This window comes from Sebastes umbrosus, chromosome 18 (assembly GCF_015220745.1).
Source record: "Sebastes umbrosus isolate fSebUmb1 chromosome 18, fSebUmb1.pri, whole genome shotgun sequence".
NCBI classification, from domain to species: domain Eukaryota; kingdom Metazoa; phylum Chordata; class Actinopteri; order Perciformes; family Sebastidae; genus Sebastes; species Sebastes umbrosus.
In genome coordinates, this window is record NC_051286.1 from 24,797,162 (window position 1) to 24,819,712 (window position 22,551).

General features: G+C 42.8%; 1 protein-coding gene across 1 annotated transcript; it reads left to right on the plus strand.

Annotated features, from left to right (window-relative positions):
- The first annotated feature begins 221 nt into the window (after positions 1 to 221).
- On the plus strand, positions 222 to 21,471 carry amd1 (adenosylmethionine decarboxylase 1). The gene is made up of 9 exons (XM_037751749.1): positions 222 to 571; positions 7,438 to 7,524; positions 13,475 to 13,601; positions 13,836 to 13,938; positions 16,468 to 16,510; positions 17,720 to 17,864; positions 17,972 to 18,064; positions 18,157 to 18,312; positions 18,410 to 21,471. The coding sequence occupies exons 1-9, from the start codon at positions 459 to 461 to the stop codon at positions 18,551 to 18,553; spliced, it is 1,011 nt and encodes a 336-aa protein (XP_037607677.1). The 5' UTR covers positions 222 to 458; the 3' UTR covers positions 18,554 to 21,471.
- Positions 21,472 to 22,551: the final 1,080 nt, after the last annotated feature.

The window sequence follows — 22,551 nt, forward strand, 5'->3', positions numbered from 1 at the left end:
CAAAAATATAATTTGGTCTACTGTCTTCCAGTGTGTTTGTACAGATCTATGGCATGCTTCATCAGGCTGTAAAAGAATATAACGTCACGTGAGGAAACCCCTGTTCGTACAGTTGAGTGACAGGGCTCTGAACCAATCGCATCTCACAAGCCAGAGCCCTGCGACCTGATTGGCTCAACGCAATTCTGACGTCACCGCTGCTAGCACATAAATTCTCCGCGCCGTCTCCATTCAGTGCTTTACACAGTATGGCCGGCGATATTAGCTAGCACTCGCTAACGGTATTCTCTGCAAAAGGGAAGACGGTAACTCAAGAAAATCAACACCTGGATTGCTTAAAAGGACTGTACCTCAATAAATTATAACGGATCAAGAAGAAGGAATCAATCACACAAGTTGTAAAACCGTTTTACAACCGAGAAGTTTAAATATTTTGTTGTTGGGTGTCTGGTTGTCTCATGATGGAAGATAACGGTGCACATTTCTTCGAGGGGACCGAGAAGCTGTTGGAGGTTTGGTTCTCTCGGCAGGACGAGACCAAAGGAACCGGGGACCTCCGGACCATCCCAAGGTTTGTGTCCTCTGAATGTCTCTCAGGTGTCTTCTTCTCAGCCCTCAGCAGCAGCAGCATATGGAAACTGAGATACCGGCCACATGCTTGGCTTCGTTCCCGCACTTCATTGCGCAAACACGTTACCAGTTTAAAGTGATAACATGTTATTATATACAGAAACCATTTATTCTGTATAACCCCTAGTTCGTCCCCTGCTAGGCTAGCTAGTTAGCTTGTCAGGGAGCCACATTCATGTCACCAGAGCCCACTACCATAGCTGAGAGCTATAGCTAACACAGCCACTCTGAAAAATGGCCACCTCCCCCTTTTACCAGCTCCTCTACCGAGCTGAGTCATTCATTCTTCACCGAGGAGTTACATGGCAGTTAACGTTTTTTGCGTGGTCAACTCACCTGTTTATGGAGAGCGTTATATATATCTCTATGGTTACAAAAGACGTGTTCTTGACAGTAACCTGGCAACCCGTTTATAGCTAACAGTTAGCTAGCTTTAGCTCGTCCCTGGGAGAGTAAACGTACACACACACAGCCAGCCGTCTGCTGCTGCTGCTGCTCTCCAACTCACTAAACAAGGCCCTAATGTTGGCTTCATTAGTGGGCTTATTTTGGTGCCTACATGAGGCTGGCTGGGTCCCTTTATTGTCTTTTATTTCACCTTATCGGTGCGCAGTGTTTTATTGCCCCCGCATTGGTGTCGGGACGTCGTTTAATTACATTACACCAGAGAGCTAACACAAATACTATACATGTACTATACTGCTTGGTTTACGTAGCCCAGCGGGCTTTGATTAAATAACTGCGTTGTGTGTTTGTTTTGCTGTTAATGGGGAGGTTATTTTTTTCTGCGTCATTCAACAACGAGGGGGGGCCTCGCTCTGAAGATGTCAAGCATGTGGTCGCCTCGTCGTCACCGCGTGTTGCCTCCAACAGGCACACGCAGGCTAGTCACAGATCACTCACATGTTAGTTTCTGGGATTTGTTTTGCAAATTAAGAGAGCGTGGATGCGTCAAAATGTACATGATCACCATGATTTACAGAGACACTGAGTGAGCCAGGGAGTCTGTGTCGGTGTTATGGGGGTTGAGACAGATGATGGAAAGGTGATGCTATTATGATGATAAGGTTAAGACGGTCATCCACTGCATGGCAGCCCCAAAACATGCTGGAGGTTATACTGGAATTGCATGTAGTCCTTGTTCCGGTCACGTTTCCAGCCATGTTGTCACTCTCCTCCCAGTTGCTCTGATTGGTTACAGGGTCTCCCTACTGGGATATGCTTAGAGGCACTTGGCTGCTTTCAAAGAAAAGGGCATGTCTGGTGTGAGTGATAGGACAGTCAGAGAATGTGAATGGTTAAAAAGGCTGTTGACATTTGTTGCTGTGGAGCTTGTGCCAAGTAGAACAAAGTCACCCATAAGTGAATAGATTGAAATTATTTACGTGAGCCGTGTCACTGTTTGATTCCCACTGAGGTAGTTTGGCCGGGACTGGTGTTGATTCTTCAGTGTGACAGTCGAGCAACTGGAGGGGTGTTAACAATAGTGTTCACAGAATAATTTACAACATCAACAGCTGGTTAGAAATCATCTACCCCCACCTCCCACAGCACAATCCTCTCTTTGCTGGTTTAAAAAACAGTCCACCTACATTTTCTGTCCAGTCTAAATGGTTTAAGGTTTTTAAACTGGTTGACACTACCTGTTATCGCAGTGCTGTTTTACTAAGCGAATGGTCTGTGGCAAGGTTCGAGGCTAAATCCGCTCTCGCTGCGTATGACTGACTTTTGTGGTCATTAACCAGATCACAGAGGTCAGTTTAAGAAAAGTGTGTTGCCGTTCGGGTGAATGAGGACCGGCATTAATTTACAGCCAGAGGGCAGATTACCGGCTCAGAGGGACACTGTCAGTGGATCAGGCTCGCTGGACGTCAGCCAATGTCCAAATAAGTCCACAAGGGCATCTGATTCACAAATGTGGAGCTCGCTCACATTACCTCCGCCGTCCTTCCTCAGGGCAGTCTGCTTCTGGGGATTGTCAAGCAACTACTCCTCAAGGCCAGTTAATGCTATCACATCTACACACTTCAAAATGTGGCTACAGTCCCTCTCTCTTTCATGAATCTGTCATCTCGCTAAGCCATGTGTCCCCCCCCGTCTCTTGGATGAAACTCTCTGGTAGTGTTTTAGGGGGGTCCTTTCCTAGAGACCACCCTTTCTTTGAGGAACATCTGATCCTGCTGAGCCACCAGAAATAGCCTGTGGTGTACATTTCACACTGAAACGAGAGCTGACCCAGGTCTCCAGTAACGTTGTCCCTCTGGTATGAAGCTGGGAAGCTGGCATGTGGCAACAGCTCTGCTGTCATCAAGAGAGAGAAAAAAACAAGAGTACATACATGTGGGGTTTATCCTTGTTTGTATAACGGGACAGCCCGTTAAGTTAGTTCAACAGATGAAATGCACGATAAGGGCAAAAAATGTGTAATTTACGCAGAATTGGCTGTACTAAAGGTTAAGCTTTGACTGGTATATTTTTCACTGGCAAATGTGTACCATGAAAAACGCATTTTAACCAGTAGAGGTCAAATGCTTGAGGGTTCTGTAATTCTGATCAGTCTGGCACAGTATTGTGCTTAATTCTGCTTAATCTAATTGTAAGTTTACAATTCTTAGCCTGTAATGTAGTTGTAATGGCCATAATAAAAACATGATACCATGCTAATGGTAGCACAACATACATGCTATAATGAATGGTGCTAAATGTTGAGCTGCAGGGGACTTAAAGGGGACATCTCAGGCCCATTTTCAGGTTCATACTTGTATTTTGGGTTTCTCGAGGGGCCTGTATAGGGCCTTGGCTTTGGAATTGGAGGGTCACCGGTTTAAGTCCCTGCATGGGACCAAGTACGGAGTGTGGACTGGTAGCCAGTTTGCCTCCTGGGCCCTTGAGCAAGGCACTAAACCCCCAACTACTTGGTGGCAGTCCGCTGGCAGCCCTATCTTCTATCTTCTTCTACTAGTGGCGGTATATTCTAATGAGCCTGCGTGTGACATATGAAATAGGGTTGTAATGGCTTTTCATGGTACGATAACCATCTCAGAAAATATCACAGTTTCACGGTATCACGTAGGGATGCACAGATACCACTTTTTTTCAGACCGAGTACAAGTACAAGTACTTACATTTGGGTACTCGCCACACCGAGTACTGATATGAGTACTTCTCTGTGCCAAAAGACCCTCGTTAACAGCCAGCTGGAGGGTGTGAGCGACACACGGCGAGCTGGGGAGTCCCGCATACGAGGCGGTGCGCCGCGACCGGCTGCAGGTCGCCTTGGGGCGAAGGTGGCTCGCGGCCGCAGCTTTACAGCGCTCCCCGCCCGGACCTCGCCGCACTGTGGACAAAGGGCTCGCTGCGCCCTCTCACCCCGCCGGGGCCCGCCCCCTGCTCCCGGTGCGACTGTCGACTGGGGCGGACTGTCCTCAGTGCGCCCCGACCACGTCGTGCCGCCGGATCGGGCCTTGGCCCACGTAAAAGGCGCCAGGGTCTACGCCGATGTCAGCAACCCACCCGACCCGTCTTGAAACACGGACCAAGGAGTCTAACGCACGCGAGAGTCAGAGGGTGCAAGCAAAACCCCATGGCGCAATGAAAGTGAGGGCCAGTGCACGCCGACTGAGGTGGGATCCCCGCCCAGCGGAGTCGGGTGCACCACCGTACAGTGGTATCGGTGCCGTTGTAGCTAGCTTGTCGTGAAGGAGGCTAAATAATGCTCCAACTCGCGCTAAATTTTGCAGAGGAAAAACTGTCATGGTCATTTTAAAAGGGTTCCCTTGACCTCTGACCTCCAGATATGTAAATGGGTCTTATGGGTACCCACGAGTCTCCCCTTTACAGACATGCCCACTTTATGATGAATGATGAATCACATGCAGTTTGGGGCAAGTCATAGTCAAGTCAGCACACTGACACACTGACGGCTGTTGTTGCCTGTTGGGCTGCAGTTTACCATGTTATGATTTGAGCATATTTCTTATGCTAAATGCAGTACCTGTGAGGGTTTCTGGACAATATTTGTCATTGTTTCATGTTGTTTATTGATTTCCAATGATAAATATACACAGACGTTTGCATAAAGCAGCATATTTGCCCACTCCCATGTTGATAAGAGTATTAAATACTTGACAAATCTCCCTTTTTAAGGTGCATTTTAAACAGATACAAATGTGCGATACCGTGTTATACTGTGATACTGGTGTACTGTTAAAAACCTAAAGGGGAGCCAAATCTGATTGGCTTGATGAATCACATGTTTTCTAATGTAGACATTGTCTTATTTCACAGCTTGTGGGTTGGTAGACACTCCAGATACCCAAATGGATGTGCACAAGCACTAAAACAGTGGGATTTCATGATGAATCTCCTTTAATGTAATACTACAATGTTCAAAAATTCCAAAGGCTCACTTTCTAATCTTTCAACATGGTGGCCATGGTCATAAAGTAAGATGGTGTGGGACTATAGAGCTAGCTTTTGCTTTTAGCCTGCTGTATGACTTGATTATTGTATTGTGTCTTTCTTTGTGGGAAATTAGATTTGGAGGTCTACACCATGCAGGCAGTGTGGGGTTTATTTATGTAGAAGACATTTTGTAGCAATGACGCATAGTTTTGTCCCTCGATCATCTGTATGAGGTGTTCCTAAAGGTTGGTTGGTGGTTAGTGTGTGTGTGCCTTTTATCATTATGAGATGCCTCACCAGTAGGGTTGGGTACTGTTCACATCTGAACCGAATGTTCATTTGGAATTCGGTACCCAACGGTACCTTTTTTCAGTACTTTACTCCCTCTGTAATAACAAATGTCAGTTGTAAAAATATGTCCTAACTTCTCAATTGCAATGGGACATGGGCCAAAAGTAAAAGTGCACACCAAATTTTCCCAAAGATAGTTTCTGTCATTTTAGGTAGTACATCGCTGATGTATGTTCAGGTGTTCATTTTTCTGATAAGTTTGGTTTTAATTAGTTATATGATGCTATAAAAAGGGGATGTGACATCATATTACTTTAACTTTCCATAACCATCACGAGTTTGTGTAATAGAACAATCGTCAGTTTGATCATAAATGTAGTTATAGAGGTATTATGGTGAGTTGTTGTGTCTTTCTAGCCAAACTGCTACCGTGTCACTAACGTAGCAGCTAGATGGCTCTCACGCTAACAAGTTGCGGCCGTGATTGGCTCGTGCAGGTGAGCCTCCAAATAACGTCAAAATCTCAATGTCCCGTATCCAGGATATTTTGGCTTCACTTTTTTACAGTGGGAGGAAGTGGAGATGTGACGTCCATCTTTTATATACAGTCTATGAGCCAGACTGATTACATGTCACCAGCAATTCAGGATATGTCAGTGGTTTCATCCGAATGACAGACAAGATTAAATCAAATGTCTAGAGGCCTATTACTGTTTATTTCTGTCAAATATGCTCAAAGTGACGTGGCAAGATTTGTATGATTAACAACCGCAACTTTGATCATTTCGTTGGTGCTTCCCATCTTTAACATGATATGGGTGTTACTTAAATGCAGCATTTGTGTTGGGTTGTTATGGAGATGAAGCAGGGGTGGCATGTAACAAGAGTCCCAAGACACAGTTAACGTGGGGAGTTGTGGTTCTGTAGTAAATGGACGTGCATTTTATATAGCTCCTTTCTAGTCTTCCGACCACTCAAGGTGCTTTATGTCAGCATTCACACACTGATGACAGAGGCTGCCATACAAGGAGCCAACCTGCTCATCAGGATCTAATCTAAATCCTCATTCACACACTGATGACTTTAGGAGCAATTTGGGGTTAAGTATCATGCTCAAGGAGCACAGCCAGCCCCAAAGTAGTAGACCTGGACAATAATAGTGTCCAGGTCATGGACCACCTGGTTAACTGAAGCCCCCAGAGAATTGTTATTTTTATTTTCTGCCTATATTTTGGTATTTCTGGTGGAGTGGAGGCTAATATAAGCGTGAGTGGCGGTAAGATTTGGCAGATGCATGTTCTCTAGTGGTATGCCGAGGTGTCCACCAAAGCCATGTGTGAAAACTATTTGTGATATCTAGCTTTTGTTTCTGTAATTTCCTCTTTCTTTATATGCAAATGTAAATGCATAGAACGGGTGGATGTAACTAGTCAGCGAGTAAATGTCTTTCTGTTCAGACCTGCTTCCTGACCAGAGCTGTCGCTGCCTGTTAAGAGGATCTGCTGACAGGCTAGCGAGTCACCGAGGCACATTTCTCGTTCAGTGTTCCCCCAGAAAAGACTGTCTGTCTCTGAGGGTGAACTATGCATCGTTTGCTGCTGGTAGATTCTCCATTGAGCGTCCCAGTCTCTCTCTCTCTCTCGCTCTCTCTCTCTCTGTCGGCCCGGGCTGCGCTGTGTTTCCAGGCTGCCCTTCTGAGGTTGTGATGAGAATGTGACGCAGCTGCATTTGCACAGCAGCTGTCTGTGAGCGCTGGCTGTGTTGTCTGTCCCCCCGCCTGTGATTTTCAGTTTGCTCAGGAACGATGAACTGGGTCCAACATCCAAACAAACCCCAAATCCAAAGACGGGTCTATTCCACATCCATTCCAGATTACCGCTCGTATGTTTCCTGATATTTCCCCTAGCACCCTAATCCCTCCCTCCCTGTTGTGACATTACTGTAGAGGAGGGTGTGCTCTCAAGACATGGTCAAAACAACTCCACTTATTTTCCGGTATGTGGCGGTTAGCGGGATTCTCTTCCATTACCACCAGTGTCAATAAAATGTGTTAAATGAATGTCAAAGTGCTAATTGTTGCTTTTCTCCCCCCCCATTTCTCTTTTTTTTTAGGTTTGAGTGGGACAAACTTTTGGAGAATGTGCATTGTTTGATCATAAGTGTGACAAAGTCTGACAAGCAGGAAGCTTATATACTCAGGTGAGTGCTGGGTCTTTACTGTTTATGTCCTACTGTTTTCCTAGTACGCAGGATTAGACAGCGGTCACCTGTAAGCCGCTTGCCATTTACAGCACAGTCTCTCAGGTGACGAGGCAGTCGTACATTACATCAGCCTTCATTGTATCCAAGGGGGATGTAACAACAAGGGTACAATTTCAAGGACTACACTATCTAAACAAAGGGTTGATTGGGCACAGGGCTGTCAAAGTTAACACAATAATAACGCGTTAACGCCACTAATTTCTTCAGCGCATTAATGCAACTTGCTATTTTTATGGCACAAACTGGTACCAACGATGTCATACTAGCTTGTCGAGAAGGAGGTCAAATAACACTCTAAACTTGCGCTAAATTTTGGTGAGGAGAAACTGATACAGACATGCCCACTTTATAATAATCGCATGCAGTTTGGGGGCAAATCATAGTCAAGACAGCACACTGACACACTGACAGCTGTTGCTGCCTGTTGGGCTGCAGTTTGCAATGTTATGATTTGAGTATATTTTTTATGCTAAATGCAGTACCTGTGAGGGTTTCTGGACAATATTTGTCACTGTTTTGTGTTGTTAATTGATTTCCAATAATACATATATACATACATTTGCATAAAAGCAGCATATTTGTCCACTCCCATGTTGATAAGAGTATTAAGTACTTGACAAATCTTCCTTTTTAAGGTACATTTTGAACGATTAACTATGGACAATCATGCGATTAATCTCAATTAAATATTGCAATCGATTGACAGCCGTACTCAGTATAGACCTGGAGTCGGGCGGTGACACCAGAGTTATCAGCACTCGACACAAGCAAGATGCATTCTTCCGTAATCATTTGAAAGAATCAAACAAATCTGACAGGTAAAACAAATTGCCGTTGCCACCGGAAAGCGATTTCACTACGCGCGTCACGATAATTACGCTATCGACCTATGACCTAGATCATTTTAGCTGACCTTGATATTGCCCGTTGTGTCTACATGTCTGTTTGTTTACAGAGGAATGTCACCAGCATTTTAGCCAACATGATGTCAGAATAAACAGCAGGGTTTCTCTACTATTAGAAGACTTGGGCGCAGCACCGGAGCGTGTTCGAACAGAATTGAATGAACAGAAAGAAAACTATGCTGACACACGGTTTGCTGTCATTCTGGTCGGACACACACACACATACACACCAGATACCTGTACTACAAAGCAGGATTTGCGGTTAGTGAGGTAACTTAAGGGTTAACCCTTCAGGGTTTTCAGTCCTACGAAGGTGGGTCACTTCTTACCGGGGTAGATCGCCATGATGCTGAACAGCTAACCTGCTCCGGAGCAGGCTATGTTCCAGATAAGAGATCAACTTGTTTAAAAGTACCGCCTACTGACCAATCAGAGCTCAGATTATATGATAATATTACACAAATACGAAGAAGTTACGGTCATAATCCAGACTAAAAACAACAAAGTTTTAAACTGATAAATGCAGGAAGCAGCTAGATTTATGCTGTGGGTGTTTACCGCTTTGAATTATGTTTTTCATATTTATTTTTTTACTTGCTCTCAAGTCTGTTTCACACTGCCGGAGACGGGGACGCAGCTGAAAGAAGGCTGAAACAGTCACACGTCACACAAGGGCTTAATGAAGTGTGATAAACTTATCCATAACACTTCTAATAGCTATTTATATACTACTGCCCCATCTAGACGACTATATCTGACTTTTGAGTGTTCCGTTAAATGAATAAGACTGTTAATTTACGCATTCACACATCGGGAGTTTTTTTCTTTTTGCCAGCTGTCCTTCCGGCATTTGGCAGCTTCAACTGTGTTACTTTTAGCCTGGATTAAGTGTTTAACTTCTTCGTATTTGTCTAATATAGTTTGCTCTTCCTTTGTATAATGTGCCGCTCTGCCTGTCTGTGTGCAAGTCAGTAGACGTGTCCTTGTCTGTGATTGGTCAGATGCTCAGAGCCAGACTGAGAAACCCCGGGTTGATTTACCGAGTTGATAACCACCGTCGTAGGACCGTTTAGCGGGATCTCGGTTGTTAGGGGTTAGTTCAGCCAGATAACGAGAAGATATCCTGGGTATGTTGAACTCGCTTCGTAGTACAGGCCTCAGGAGAAGTGAAGATAATGTCGAGGTTAATGGGTGTTTTTCTATGATTCTCTTTACCCCTGTGCCAAATGTTCAATATTTATTTAAGGGCAATTTTTGTTAACAGAGCCAGAGAGTCCGCTTTATTTATTGTTTTGGTTGTGTGGTTTTACTTTATTTAAGTTTTATTTATTTAGAATATTTTAATATTTCTTTTCCACATTCCAATGTCTTAAGATTCTTAAGAATTAAAAGTTGATTGCTCTTTGAAAGGGTGTACTTGCATTATTATGCTATTATATCATCATTACAACAGTGGCATAAAATGGCCCAAAAAGAAATCTGGCCGATACTGACTCAAATAACTGGATTCGGGTATCGGTGACAACAGAGTTGATCTATTCATTTGAATTCTATGTATATCTATATACTGGTATTTTAATTCCTGTTTAAGTTTTGACCAATTTGTTGCTGCATTAAAAAGTTTTTCACACAGATTGTTTACCACGTTGCTGGTTTATATTTTAATTACAATTCAATACATTTATATCTATGTATTTATTTGGTACTTTTTGTTTTACAAAGGTAAAAGAGCAATGTAAACGGTCTGTACTCTGTATCGGCCAAAGCCCCGCAGGTATTGCTATCTATCGGTGCATCCCTAGTGACGGGCCTAGATCTCGGTTGTTATCGCAGTCAAAACAACTAGTTATGTGTCGCGTCTAAATACAGACTGAACTGCAGGCAGTATACAACGAACGACTCATAACCAGGGGGGGAAGTAGTATAAACAAATACTTGACGGTCATTTCTTTAAACCCACATTGGTATGAGATGGGTGGGGTGTCCCACATTATACAAGCATGTTGTCTACCAATGCATTCAAAGCATACCTCCCCTGTAATTACTGCTGCCATGTGGTTAAAGCCTCTGTGTGGCAAGTTGAAACACATTTCCCAGGAATTTTAGTTTAGCTACTCTGGCTGACATCTATGTTTACAAGTGATGTATATCCCATTCACTGTTAATACCTGTTAGATTTCACCATGAAACTTCCCCATTTGATGACTCACATTAAGACAATTGTGTCATGTTTAGGTATGCAATTGAGCCATTATCTTATTAGATATGTGTCATACATTCCCAGAACAGAAATGTGAACATTGGATAAAGCCAGCTTCAAAATTCTTGTTTCATTTTGTTGACATGTTAGAGTCAAAAGGTTTTTACAGAGGGAAGTTTGGATATCTCTTTTTATCACTCCATAAATCAGAAAATACTGTCAACAGCCATAAAGAAATCTGTTTCAATAGGCAAACGAGCCATTATCTTAATAAATATGTGCTATTTTGCATACATTTCCAGAAGAGCAATCTAAACATTGAATAAAGCCATGGGCTTGTTTCATTTTGTTGACATATAAAAGCATTTACACTCCGGAGGCGTGACGGTTAAACAACACAAAAATGCAAAATACTCAACCTGTGAATATTTTGCATGAAAACTATTCACATCGGCAGTGATGTGAGTTTGTGACATTTGCAAAACTTGTTCATTAAAAGGTTTGAATAGATCCTCTCAGGCAGAGGACCAACTACCGTGATCCTACTGACCCAGAGCAGCGTCTGGCAGTCTGTCTGAGCTAAAACTGTTGTATAACCTAGACTACTGGAAGCTATTTTAGTTTCCTTCTAGTGAAATGCTCAGAGTGAATTTGCCTCTGGTAAACAGTTACACAGTGTATATGTCAAAAGCTTTTATTGTGAAAGGTATGAAAGGAAGTTGATTTGGTCTACCTGCCTCTGTCGAGGTTAAAAGGAGTAATAAAGTTTGCCGTCTTAATTTAGACTGCGGAGCCTCTGTGTTGTTTTACACTATAGTGTACGTTTTACACTATAGTGTACGTTTTGAATTTGTCTGTTCCGCTCAATGTGATTAGTTGATTCCTTTTATTCGCGGTGCAAAACCTCCGAAAAATCGACTTTGTTCACACAAAAACAACATTCAAAAAACGTGTGTGAAGGTCTTTAGGGTCAAAGGTCTTTTCAAATTGAATTTTGGATATCTGTTTATCACCCCATAAATCAGAAAATACTGTAACAGCCATAAAAGGAATCCAGTTTCACTATGTTTTTAGCAATAAAACGTTCTATAAATCAGGCTATACTGTTGTCAAAAATACCCAAGTATCGATACATATAGATTCTGAATATTTGAAACAGTTTCAAACCTCATTTTTTTAAGTAGCTGCACTTTCTGCTCTCTCTTCCTCTTATCTCTTGAGTTTACACACACTACTATTTGTCTTGTAATAAATCTAAAATGTTATGCCCTCAATGTTGTCAATTTTTCCCCGAGGTATCGAATATTGATATTTTTCAAGGTATTGTATCAAAGTTGGAAATTTCAGTATCGTGACAACACTATCAGAACAAACCCCTCTGTGAAAACCTTCAGAATATAGATAGGAATGAAACTGGAAAGTTTGGTGGATGCAACTGCTAGTCTGAGGGGAAAAATGGCCTTTAAAGATATGGATTGTAAAATTAACTAATGCTGTGTTCAGACCAAGAGCGAAGCGAATTTTCGCCTTGCTTCACTCGCGCGAGTTGGGACCGCCGGTATCATTTGTGACCATTCTTGCTAGACGCACCGGAGAGGAGAAGGAGCTCGTCTCCATAGATACCAACAACTTTTCTTTCCGCCACCATCGACCATGGAAGAAGTAACCACTGTTGCTGCTTTGTACATGTTGTAGAAGTCCCAGATATGTCAGAAAACCAAACGCCGTCGTGTCTGACTTCATAACATCACCCGGCGAAGAGCTGTATTCACATACAACGCCATTGCACTGACTGTATTTAGCAAGACACATGTCGCTACTGCGGTATGAACCCAAAATAAACAGACTGGACTGTGATTTAATTGCAATAAACGGATCAAAAGGATGCAGAAATAACTACAATGATGCAGATTTGTAAAAAGTCTGAATTCATGCTTTGTCAGGTCTGTCTGCAAGACGACAAGCAAACAACTTTTAAATTGCTTGTTTTCTGAATGGAGTTTGGATGGATCAGTGCCAGGCTATGCAGCTGCTCCATCAACACTCAACATAAAGTCATCTAGGCATAAATACGGCAGCGACATTGTTGTTTCTACCATAGACAGTCTGGTTTATATACAGCGTTTGGTCCGGTCTCTGTACAGATATGATGTACTATGGTAGCTCTGGGTGACCACAGACACATACAACATTTATTTCCTCCATTTCTGATTCCCGGCCCGCATTTGCATCTATTCGCCTCTTTGCATTGACTTTGTATGTAATCGCTCAGTGCAAAAATGTCGCTTCGCTCTTTGTTGTGGACACACCATTATAGATATCGCCATGAAACTTTCCTAGTTGATTATTATTTTGTATGATTTTCTGAAAATGTAATGTTTAAATATGCAAATGAGGCATTATCTAAAGCTAACTGTTGGTGAATTCAGGAGAAATCTACAGACGCAAAGTAGTAAAATAAACACCTAAATGTGTATTTTGGATGTGTTAGACATGTTATGGAAGCAAAATAGCCCAAAATCTGATCAGTAGTAGTGTCTCTTCTTAACTCCTAATCTTGGAAATGTTGGTGCTAAGGGAGGAAAAACAAATGTCCAACAACAGAACAAATGTTGCCTGCCGAGCTCCCAAATCAGTTTGTGCCTGTTCTTGGATTAGATCTATTCTGTAAGATCAGTGCACCTGCAGTGATAAAAGCAGTACGTGAGTGGAATGATCACTTGTATTGTAGTAAGTACAGATGTTTCACACACCTCTCTTTGTGCTTCTTCTGCCTCCACAGTGAGAGTAGCATGTTTGTCTCCAAGAGACGTTTCATTTTGAAGACATGCGGAACCACCCTCTTACTGCAAGCACTGGTGCCTCTGCTGGAACTCGCCAGGGAGTACTGCGGTTTTGATGCCATCGAGGTAAGACGCACACACGGCACTGGAGTTAAAAACAAGCCTCATTATGAAATACAACACCCTGTAATTTCTGTAGCTATTATGTATGTTTGAATGTATAAACTGTTTTCGCTGCTCTCAATTTCACAAGGTCTGTGTTTAAGCGCTGCACTGAGGCAAATCAACTGTGTTGACATGACAATACAGTACTGAGGCCTGCAAGCTCTCTCATTTTCCTGTGCTTTCTGTTTTTTGCAGAATTTCTTCTACTCCCGCAAGAACTTTATGAAGCCAACCCATCAAGAGTTCCCTCATCGAAACTTCCAGGAGGAAGTGGACTTTCTCAGCCAGATTTTCCCAAGTATGTAACGTGCCTTTACGTCAGTCCCATTGTTCCCTCCTGAAAACTTACTTTAAAGAAACCGGAACGGTACAAAGCCTCCAGTGGGGCTGGGTATCGGTTGGATTTGAACCATTCTCGATTCAGATTCTTTGAGGGGGTTCAAAACAGGTCACGATTGTTTGTTTTTTACTTTTAGACTACACAATTTATATTCATTTATATTCACAATTCACTTCAAACTAAGTTTTTAGAACTTGCTGAAGGACACAGAGTCCAACATACGTCAGACCATTAAATACAATACAATCAGAGACCCCACGATACCATCTTATTATGATTTAAAGTATTGCCATAAGATATATTGCGATTTATTACCTTTTTTCAACTGCAAATTCTGCAGTTTGTCAACATCTGTTTTATCTAATATACCATTTTCATTCACATTTCTTAAGGTCAGAGTCAAGGGACCCCTTTAAAATGACCATGCCAGTTTTCCTCACCAAAATTTAGCCTAACTTTGCAGCGTTATTTAGCCTCCTTCCCAACAAGCTAACATGATACGGCTGGTACCAATCAATTCCTTTGATTTTTGAGTTTCATTTACCAGTTCAGATATCTTCACTCTAGCTTTAAGACTGAGCCCGCTACGACCTCTGAAAGACAGAATAGCGTCCGCCGGGCCCGCCGGTGGACCAGCGGAGTGTTGAGAGGTCAATAGTTTATTTAATAAAAGATTGATCCTTGACGTCCGTGTATCAATACAATATTGCCATGCAAAATATCGCGATACTATGCTGTATCGATTTGTAAATCAATGTAAAAAAAAAATAAAAGAATAATAGTTTTATTCAAGTAATTTTGCTTCATGAGTTCTGTTACTACGTCTGCTGTACTGTCTGAGACTTGGCTCTGTCTCACAGTCCTGCAGAGACTGGCAGGTCTGTTCACTTCATATTAGAAATAAGCGGTCAATATATACAACATAGGTGCAACATGGTGTCTTGGAGGAAAACATAGGAGTGGGTGAGAAGCTGCTGAGAGCTGCTGTAGTGTGTGTTGAGCGAGAGAAAGAAGGTGGCGGCGCTGACAGCAAACAGGTGTCGGCAATCCGCGGTCCATGGCATACAGCCTAGTGTTGCACGGTATACCAACACAAGAAAGGTATCGCGATACCCTGCCATTAAAAACACTACGATACCCCTTTTTATTAGTACCGATACTTTAATAATGACAGTGTTTTAATACGAGTTGCGTCAATGTACAACCGGAGGGCCATGTGGGCATGCAGCGCTTTGCTTTAGAGGACGCCGTTAGGATCGGGATCCCGCGAGAGCAGGAAGTTATAACTTTGCTGCTGGTGGAGCAAGCGGTCAGAAAATAAACTGTAGTTTCCTTCAACCAGAAGGATGGAGTCAACAAGTGGAGCTGAAAAGAAGATTAAAGCAGGTCATGAACCTCTCACCGGCTGCACAGTCTCACTCTGAGCTGGTGTCTCTTATCAGCAGAACGCCCTTAAAAAAAAACCAAGGAAATAACAGTGCGGCTCTAAATACCGATCAAATGTACCGATAACATTTGATTCATCATCTTTTCTGAATCTGTCCAAGCATCTCCTGTCATTCTGCAAACACATAATCCACCAAAGAGCACGTGTTTAAGGGGTTATTTTACCGTGTGTCTCTGTAACGTGAAATGGACGAAGAGGAAAAAACATTCCAGTGAGAGCCACTCTTCTCTCTCTTCACACCACTTTGACACAACACAGCTCTTTCTACCGTTACTGTGGTGTCTTCCTGATTTTAGCAGCTTTTCTCTCATCAACTTCTCGCAGAACTTCATCTGAATTTATTATCGTTTTGTGATTTTTTGTTTTGGCCGTCTCCCTTGCTGCAGTACCACTCTCCACCTTAACTGGTACTGATATGTCGGCGGGGGCGCTGTTTTACAAAAAAAAAGCCTTATTAAACACTGTTTAATATGTGATATCAGAATCCGAAATACTTCATTATATTAATTATTTTTTATATTTTAGAATAAAATATATATATATATATGTGTGTGCATTATCAAATATAAATGCAAATATAAAATTAACTATCAAAGAAATCACTTAAATTTAAGTATAGGGGTTATCATAAAATACCATTTAATTTTCTTTTAATTAATACATTTTTCCATTACTTTTCCTGATTTTTTAGATTTTTGCCGTGGTATCGTTTCAGTATCGGTATCGAGATATTTAGGCAGGGTATCGTCTCAAAGTCAGAATTTTGGTATTGTGACAACACGAGTACAGCCTAACCTAGTTAGTTTAGGAATCGATAAGCAGAATCGAAATTTTAATTTCTTAATGATGCCTTTCGGAATTAGAATTTTGGAAGCTATTCTCGATGTCCAACCCTCGAGCACATCTGTTGTTGGCTGAAGAAGTAGGCTTGTGCTCTAGGAAAGAAAAGCTGATGCAGCAATTCCATAGTTGAGATTGCGTCTTGTGAGCAGTAACCATAGAGACAACTAAAACCTCCCTTTTCTTTTTGCTTCTTCCAGATGGTGCAGCCTACTGTATGGGACGTTTGAACTCTGACTGCTGGTAAGCATCACAATCTCACACACACACACACACACACACACACACACACACACACACTATTTCCCGTACTGGTTGAAACTTCATGTGTTGTCCACACAGTGCTGCTAACATCAGTGGAATATTCTCCTTTCTCTCTGAATAAAACGCCAAATCAGTAATAATACTAGAAAATGAAACGGAAGCCAAAGACTGCAGCTGATTTTAGTCTTCTAAGGTATTGCACAATTTCAGCCACAGCAGGATATTGCAACATGATCATGACTGTATCTCGTGCAATCATTAGATAGAGGTAAAAACAAAAAGGTCAAAACTGTTTCCTGGGTGTTTGTGCTTGTATGAAAGCTCTTTGAGAGCCTCCTTTGCCGTCTTGTCCTCATTAAACACAGTGATGCTTAAAGGTCAACTCCATCTGCGCTCTTTTCCGTTGGCAGAAAGCAGCGACGTAGGTTAGCACAGTTGGCTAATGAAGGTTCTGAATAATGTGAATGTTAGCACTAGCTGAGTCAACGTTAGCTGTGCTAAGTTTGGGAATAACTGAAAGGATTAGTTCAGAATTTTTGAAGTGGGGTTGTACAGTAGGTATACTCCCGTGTTCTGTGAGGTTAAATTACTGTTTTTGTCAATGGAGTCTGGCAGCTTTGAAGAGAGCGTTATAACAGCTTCAGTTCCCCGTCGGAAAGGACTGTCTGACTGTATTAGAGGATTAGTTTTAGCCCCTTCATTTGCATAAATATATAAATGCATAAATACACAAATAAATAAATTTAAAATCTATATGAAAAAAATAAAAAATAAGTGCAAAAATAAATTAATTAATTCAAAAATTAATATAAATAAAAGGGAATTAATTAAACAGAAGAGTAAATAAATAAGGGAATTAATACAAAGATAAATACATTTTGAAGCAAATAAAAAAAGAGATGTCAGTTTGTCACATTTTATCAATTAATTAATGACTACATTTATTTTTTTATATATTATTTTTGCTACATTTAATGACATATTTATTTATTGAGTCATTTCTTTTTGATTTTGTCAGGTTCCGTCCTCCATAAAAAAACATGCGTACTTCGACCAAAACGTGAATGTTCAGATCTGAATACATAAGGAACACCATTGGGAAGCTAAAGAATGATAAAAAATAAATAATAATAATAATAATGGACCCGACTTTTAATAACACAACCGTTCTCTGTGTGTGACCCGCAGGTACCTGTTTACCCTGGACTTACCAGAGTACTGGGAGAACAAGCATGCGGATCAGACGCTGGAAGTTCTGATGAGCGACCTCGATCCAGCCATTATGGACCAGTTCTATATGAAAGATGGTGTTTCTGCAAGTGATGTCACTCGTGTAAGTACATTCTCACCATCACACGTGTGTTCATTAGTACACACACGCGCCCTGCAGTATCATTACAGGAACAAGTTTAGACGGTTTCTCTGCGTTTCTTGTTGCAGATGAGTGGAATTTGTGACCTGATACCAGGTTCTGTGATCGATGCCACAATGTTCAACCCTTGTGGATACTCAATGAATGGAATGAAGACTGACGTGAGTGTCTTCTCTTTTTGTTCCGTCACCTTTTGACGCGTCAGCTACTAAAACATTTGTGTAATGCGGCTCTGCTTGTTGCCTCCCTATAGGGAACTTACTGGACCATCCACATCACCCCGGAGCCGGAGTTCTCCTACGTCAGCTTCGAAACCAACCTCTCCCAGACATCGTACGATGATCTGGTCAGTAAGGTGGTGGATGTGTTCAAGCCAGGAAAATTTGTGACTACGCTTTTCGTCAATCAGGTATGTTTTTAAAAACACAACCTCTCTTTCATTCAGCGGGATTTTAATCAAAGTTGTCACTTAGTAAATTCTTTTTTCTTTTTTTTTGCCCCTGCAGAGCTCCAAATGTCGCAGCATCTTTTCTCCTGCCCAGAAACTGGAGGGCTACAAGCGTCTCGACCGCCAGTTGGCTCAATTCAACGAGTACAATTTTGTCTTCAACAGCTACGCCAAGGGCCGCCAGCAGAACCAGCAGAGCTGAGGGTTGAGGATGAAGAAGAGGCGTAAAAAGAAAGCCGGCCGCTCGGGGCGAGCCTCGAGCGGCCGGCTTCCCCTCCCAGTAGAGAGCTTGTCCTCCTCCTCCTCCTCCCTCCTCTTCCTCCCTCCCTTCTGCTGCTGTCGTCGTTCAGAATCCCCCGGTGCTGATGCGGTCGCGAGCCCCAGTTTAACCTCCAGTTTGAGTTGTTTGCATTGTTGTACCTGTGACTTAGATCTCTTGCATGAAAGCTCTTCTCTCCGTTTCGATATTCTAGCTCACTCTTGCTGTGATCTTGAAGTGCATGTAGAGGAATTAAACACGCTCTCTTCGAGGCTGTCCACCTGTGCCCAGTACGACGGTCCCTTCCTGCAGGTCTCCCCCCTCATCCCCCACAGACAAGGCTTCCGCCCGCACTAGACCAGGGCCCTGACATGCTCAGACTGAACCCCCGCATTTCAAAATTTCAAATTCGACCGATGCCATCCTCCACCTAATTTGCTCTTCTATTTATTTTTATGAATCGCGACCAATTTTTGAGTGCACTTTAAAAAAAATGGTACGAAAAAGAAGGCCAGCCTTTTTGTCTGAAGTCTAATTGAATGTATACGTCAAGGTAAGCTTTTGGCCATTCTAATCGTCGTCGCGTCGTCGTTTTTGCCAAACGAACGCCATACTTGCTGTTTAATGTTGCACCGTTGGATAAAAGGTTTGCAGCTTGTTGGTCAAAGTGCACTAAAGCTAAAGACCGTCTGCTCTGCTGGGCTCTGAAGCTGACTCCCTCCCATCACCATTCACTCACTCACTCACTCACTCACTCACTCACTCACTCGTTCATTCACTCATTCATTCACTCCCTCACTCACTCACTAATTCACTCACTCGCGCTCCATCACTTCGACAATCACGTAGTGTTTCCCTTTTAAAGTTACACGCCTGGAAAATGTGTATGAATCATTTAAGACGTTGAACATGCGCACTTTGTTTCACCCAGGCTTTTCTTTACAGCATGCTGTATCTATAGGAAGCCTCTGGGTCTTAACCTCCCCCCCGCACCTCCCTTCCAGTCATATACAGCACTCTAGTTTTCACATGAAGTGGTTAAAAGGAAACTGAATGTAGCACAGGCACCCCCCCACCCCGCCCCCGTCTTTCGAATGTACACATCTCTAGAGAAAAGCCTGGACCGGGTTTGTAGCTGAATGTACCCCTCCAGTAGAGCACCCCCCACCCCTCTCACTCACACAGCTCACAATGCCCTCTGCCGACCAGCCTTTGTCCACCTCGCAGCAGGTCTCCCCCCCCAGACTGTCAGCTGGCCCCCAGAACCGTGACATGACAAGCCGGCCCTCCTGGCTGCGGCCGCTCTGAATGGGAAATAATGAATCAGACACTTTTTGCTCAGTTGCCCAGCAAAGCATTTTTCTTTTTCCCACATAATATCCATCCTCTCTCTGTCTCTTTCCGCCCCATACAGAAATCTGTAAGCGCACAATAGACGCCCCACCAGTCTGAGCATGCCAGGGTGATCCCGGATCATTCCACATGTAACCGCCGCATAAACTGCCATTTTATTACATTTATTGTGCCCAGACATTTTTTTTTTTTTTCTGCAGTGAATCGGTCGAAAATGTGTCTCCCCTAGCAGTTCTTTTTCTTTCTGTTTTCCCTTTTGTTGATTGAGGGGGAGAAATCCTGTGACACTATGGTGCATGTGACTACTAGTGCCGTGTTGCTTGACAGTGTAGTGTAGCGCCGTCTCTTCCTCCTTTCTGTCAGCGTGTGCTTCACCTTCCTCTCGTTCTACCAGCTGAAAGCGTATCCTGATGTTTCGGATAGGCGGGGACTTTTTCTTTTTTCCTTTTTTTTTTAGGGGTCGTGTTAACTCGTATTAACTTATTTCAAGTTGTGGACAAAGAGCTGAAAGCAGGTTTCTTATTTATTAAACTAAGGGTTGGTCCTCTCCGCCTTGCCGTTCACTTCGGCGTTCACGCTGCTTCTCCTGCCAGAGAATGCACGTGTGACCTTTTGAATCGGCACGGCGGGAGTCTTAACCTGCTTTCAGCCCCGTGGTGCAGTAAGTTCCTGTTCTATGCGGTGATAGCGTCAGCGCCTATAGCAGTGCATTCATCACCTAATGAACGCCGTCGAGCCAGTTGGACCAGTAGATGAAGTCGGAGCAGTTAATGTAAGAACGAAGCAGTGACGTTGACGGTTGGAATAGTTTCGCTCTAGTTTGTCTACGGTGGCTTTTTGGAGTGGCTTCATTCTTTTCCTGAGGAGCAATCTCTGCTCTTACATTAGCTGCTCTCTCAACTCGCCGTCACATGACTGAGGTGATCTGCCATGACTGTAATAGGTCCTTATAAGGTCACACATTTTAAACCGTTCAAAACTACCGAAGCAGTTTAACACTAACTGTTCCTGGATGAAGTACATTTTAGCCTTGTTGGTGTGGATCATTATGCTATTGTTTTATTTTTTTATACAGTGAACTCAAAATGCATTTTTGCAGTTGAATGGTAATAGAATTTTATACAAAAAATATTTTGTATTTTTGCTGCGGACCAATCTTCTTTCTTTTTTTTTTTTCTCTCTCTTCCCCCTTTTTTTTGTCCAGATGTTTATTTTGTCGTTTTTGTTCTGAAGTTATGGGATGACCTTTTTCAAAGCTAAATCATGTCTTTTATTTCCACTCTGACTAGTCCTCTGTGGATCTCGTCTCCAGAGGACGAGTCAGGGTGGAAGCCGCAGTCCCCCCCCCCCTCCCCGGGTCAGAGAGGGTGCAGTCGCAGGATGTACTGAATGAGAAACTTTGCTGTTCTAATTCTTTCTTTTGCTGTTCTTTGGATGGTCAAGATGTGCTAAATATATCTGTGCTACGAGCTTGATGCTTCAATAAAAAAAGATACTTATCTGTGCAACAGTTGTGTTCTTTATTTGAAGGCTTTGTGGCATTTAGGAACAAAGATTTGTCTTTTAAAGGGACAGTGTGTGGAGATTTAGTGGCATCTAGTGGTGAAGTTGCAGATTGCAACCAACTGAATTAGCCCTCCGCTCACCCTTCCCTTTCCGAACGTCTCGGAGAACTACGGCAAAGAACGTATATCGCTTAGAAGTGAGAGTCAATTGATCGTTCCATTGCAACGTCAGCATCCAGCGGCAGAGTTACGCCTCCGCCATTTTGGACTGAAAGCGACTACCGGACGCCAGTAAATCGTCCGCCTACAAAGTGCCGTACAAAAGTAAAACAAAATTATTTCTATTCTATTGTCATATTTAATGTCTCTACTGAAATGGCGTGTGTTGAACAATAAAATATTATAAATATACATACTATTATAACTATATACTTATTTATTTATTAAACCTTTTGCCTGGCTGCTTCCGAGAGGGGCAAAAAGTGAGCGATGGACATAAATGGAAGTCCAGCACACAGATTTTGAGATCAGTCTCAAACTTTTTCATGTCAAGGATCCAAAATGGAGTTCAACAGACCACAGACCACGGATGTAGATGAGGTTGTGTCCTGTGCTTTTGCCCTGCGTGTTAGTAAATAGCCTGCGACTCCATTAAATTCTGTTTACATCATACTACTAGCACTACTAGCTACTGGCCGATAGTCGGTTGCTTTGGAACAGAGACGTTAATACATCCACCACGGTACAGGCTTACAGCGTACAGCCCATGGGTGTATTAGAAGATAATAAAAGCTGGCAGAACCGGATATGTCATATGAGCGTGCAGGGCGGTGCAGTTCCTATTCCGCCACCTATGCATTGGACCATCTTTAACCACAGTAATGGCGATAATGCCGTCCCACAATTACTTGCAGCAGCAACATTTAAAGCGAGTGCACACCCACGTCAATAATATCCGCCGTCGCATAATTACTGAGCCGAGTTAAGTGCAGTCAGATTCTCTGAGCACCGCGGTTGTCTTTTCCTCAGTCCTTATGAACTCTCCTTCACACCTTTCCTTGACCTCGCGACGTTTTCCATCGA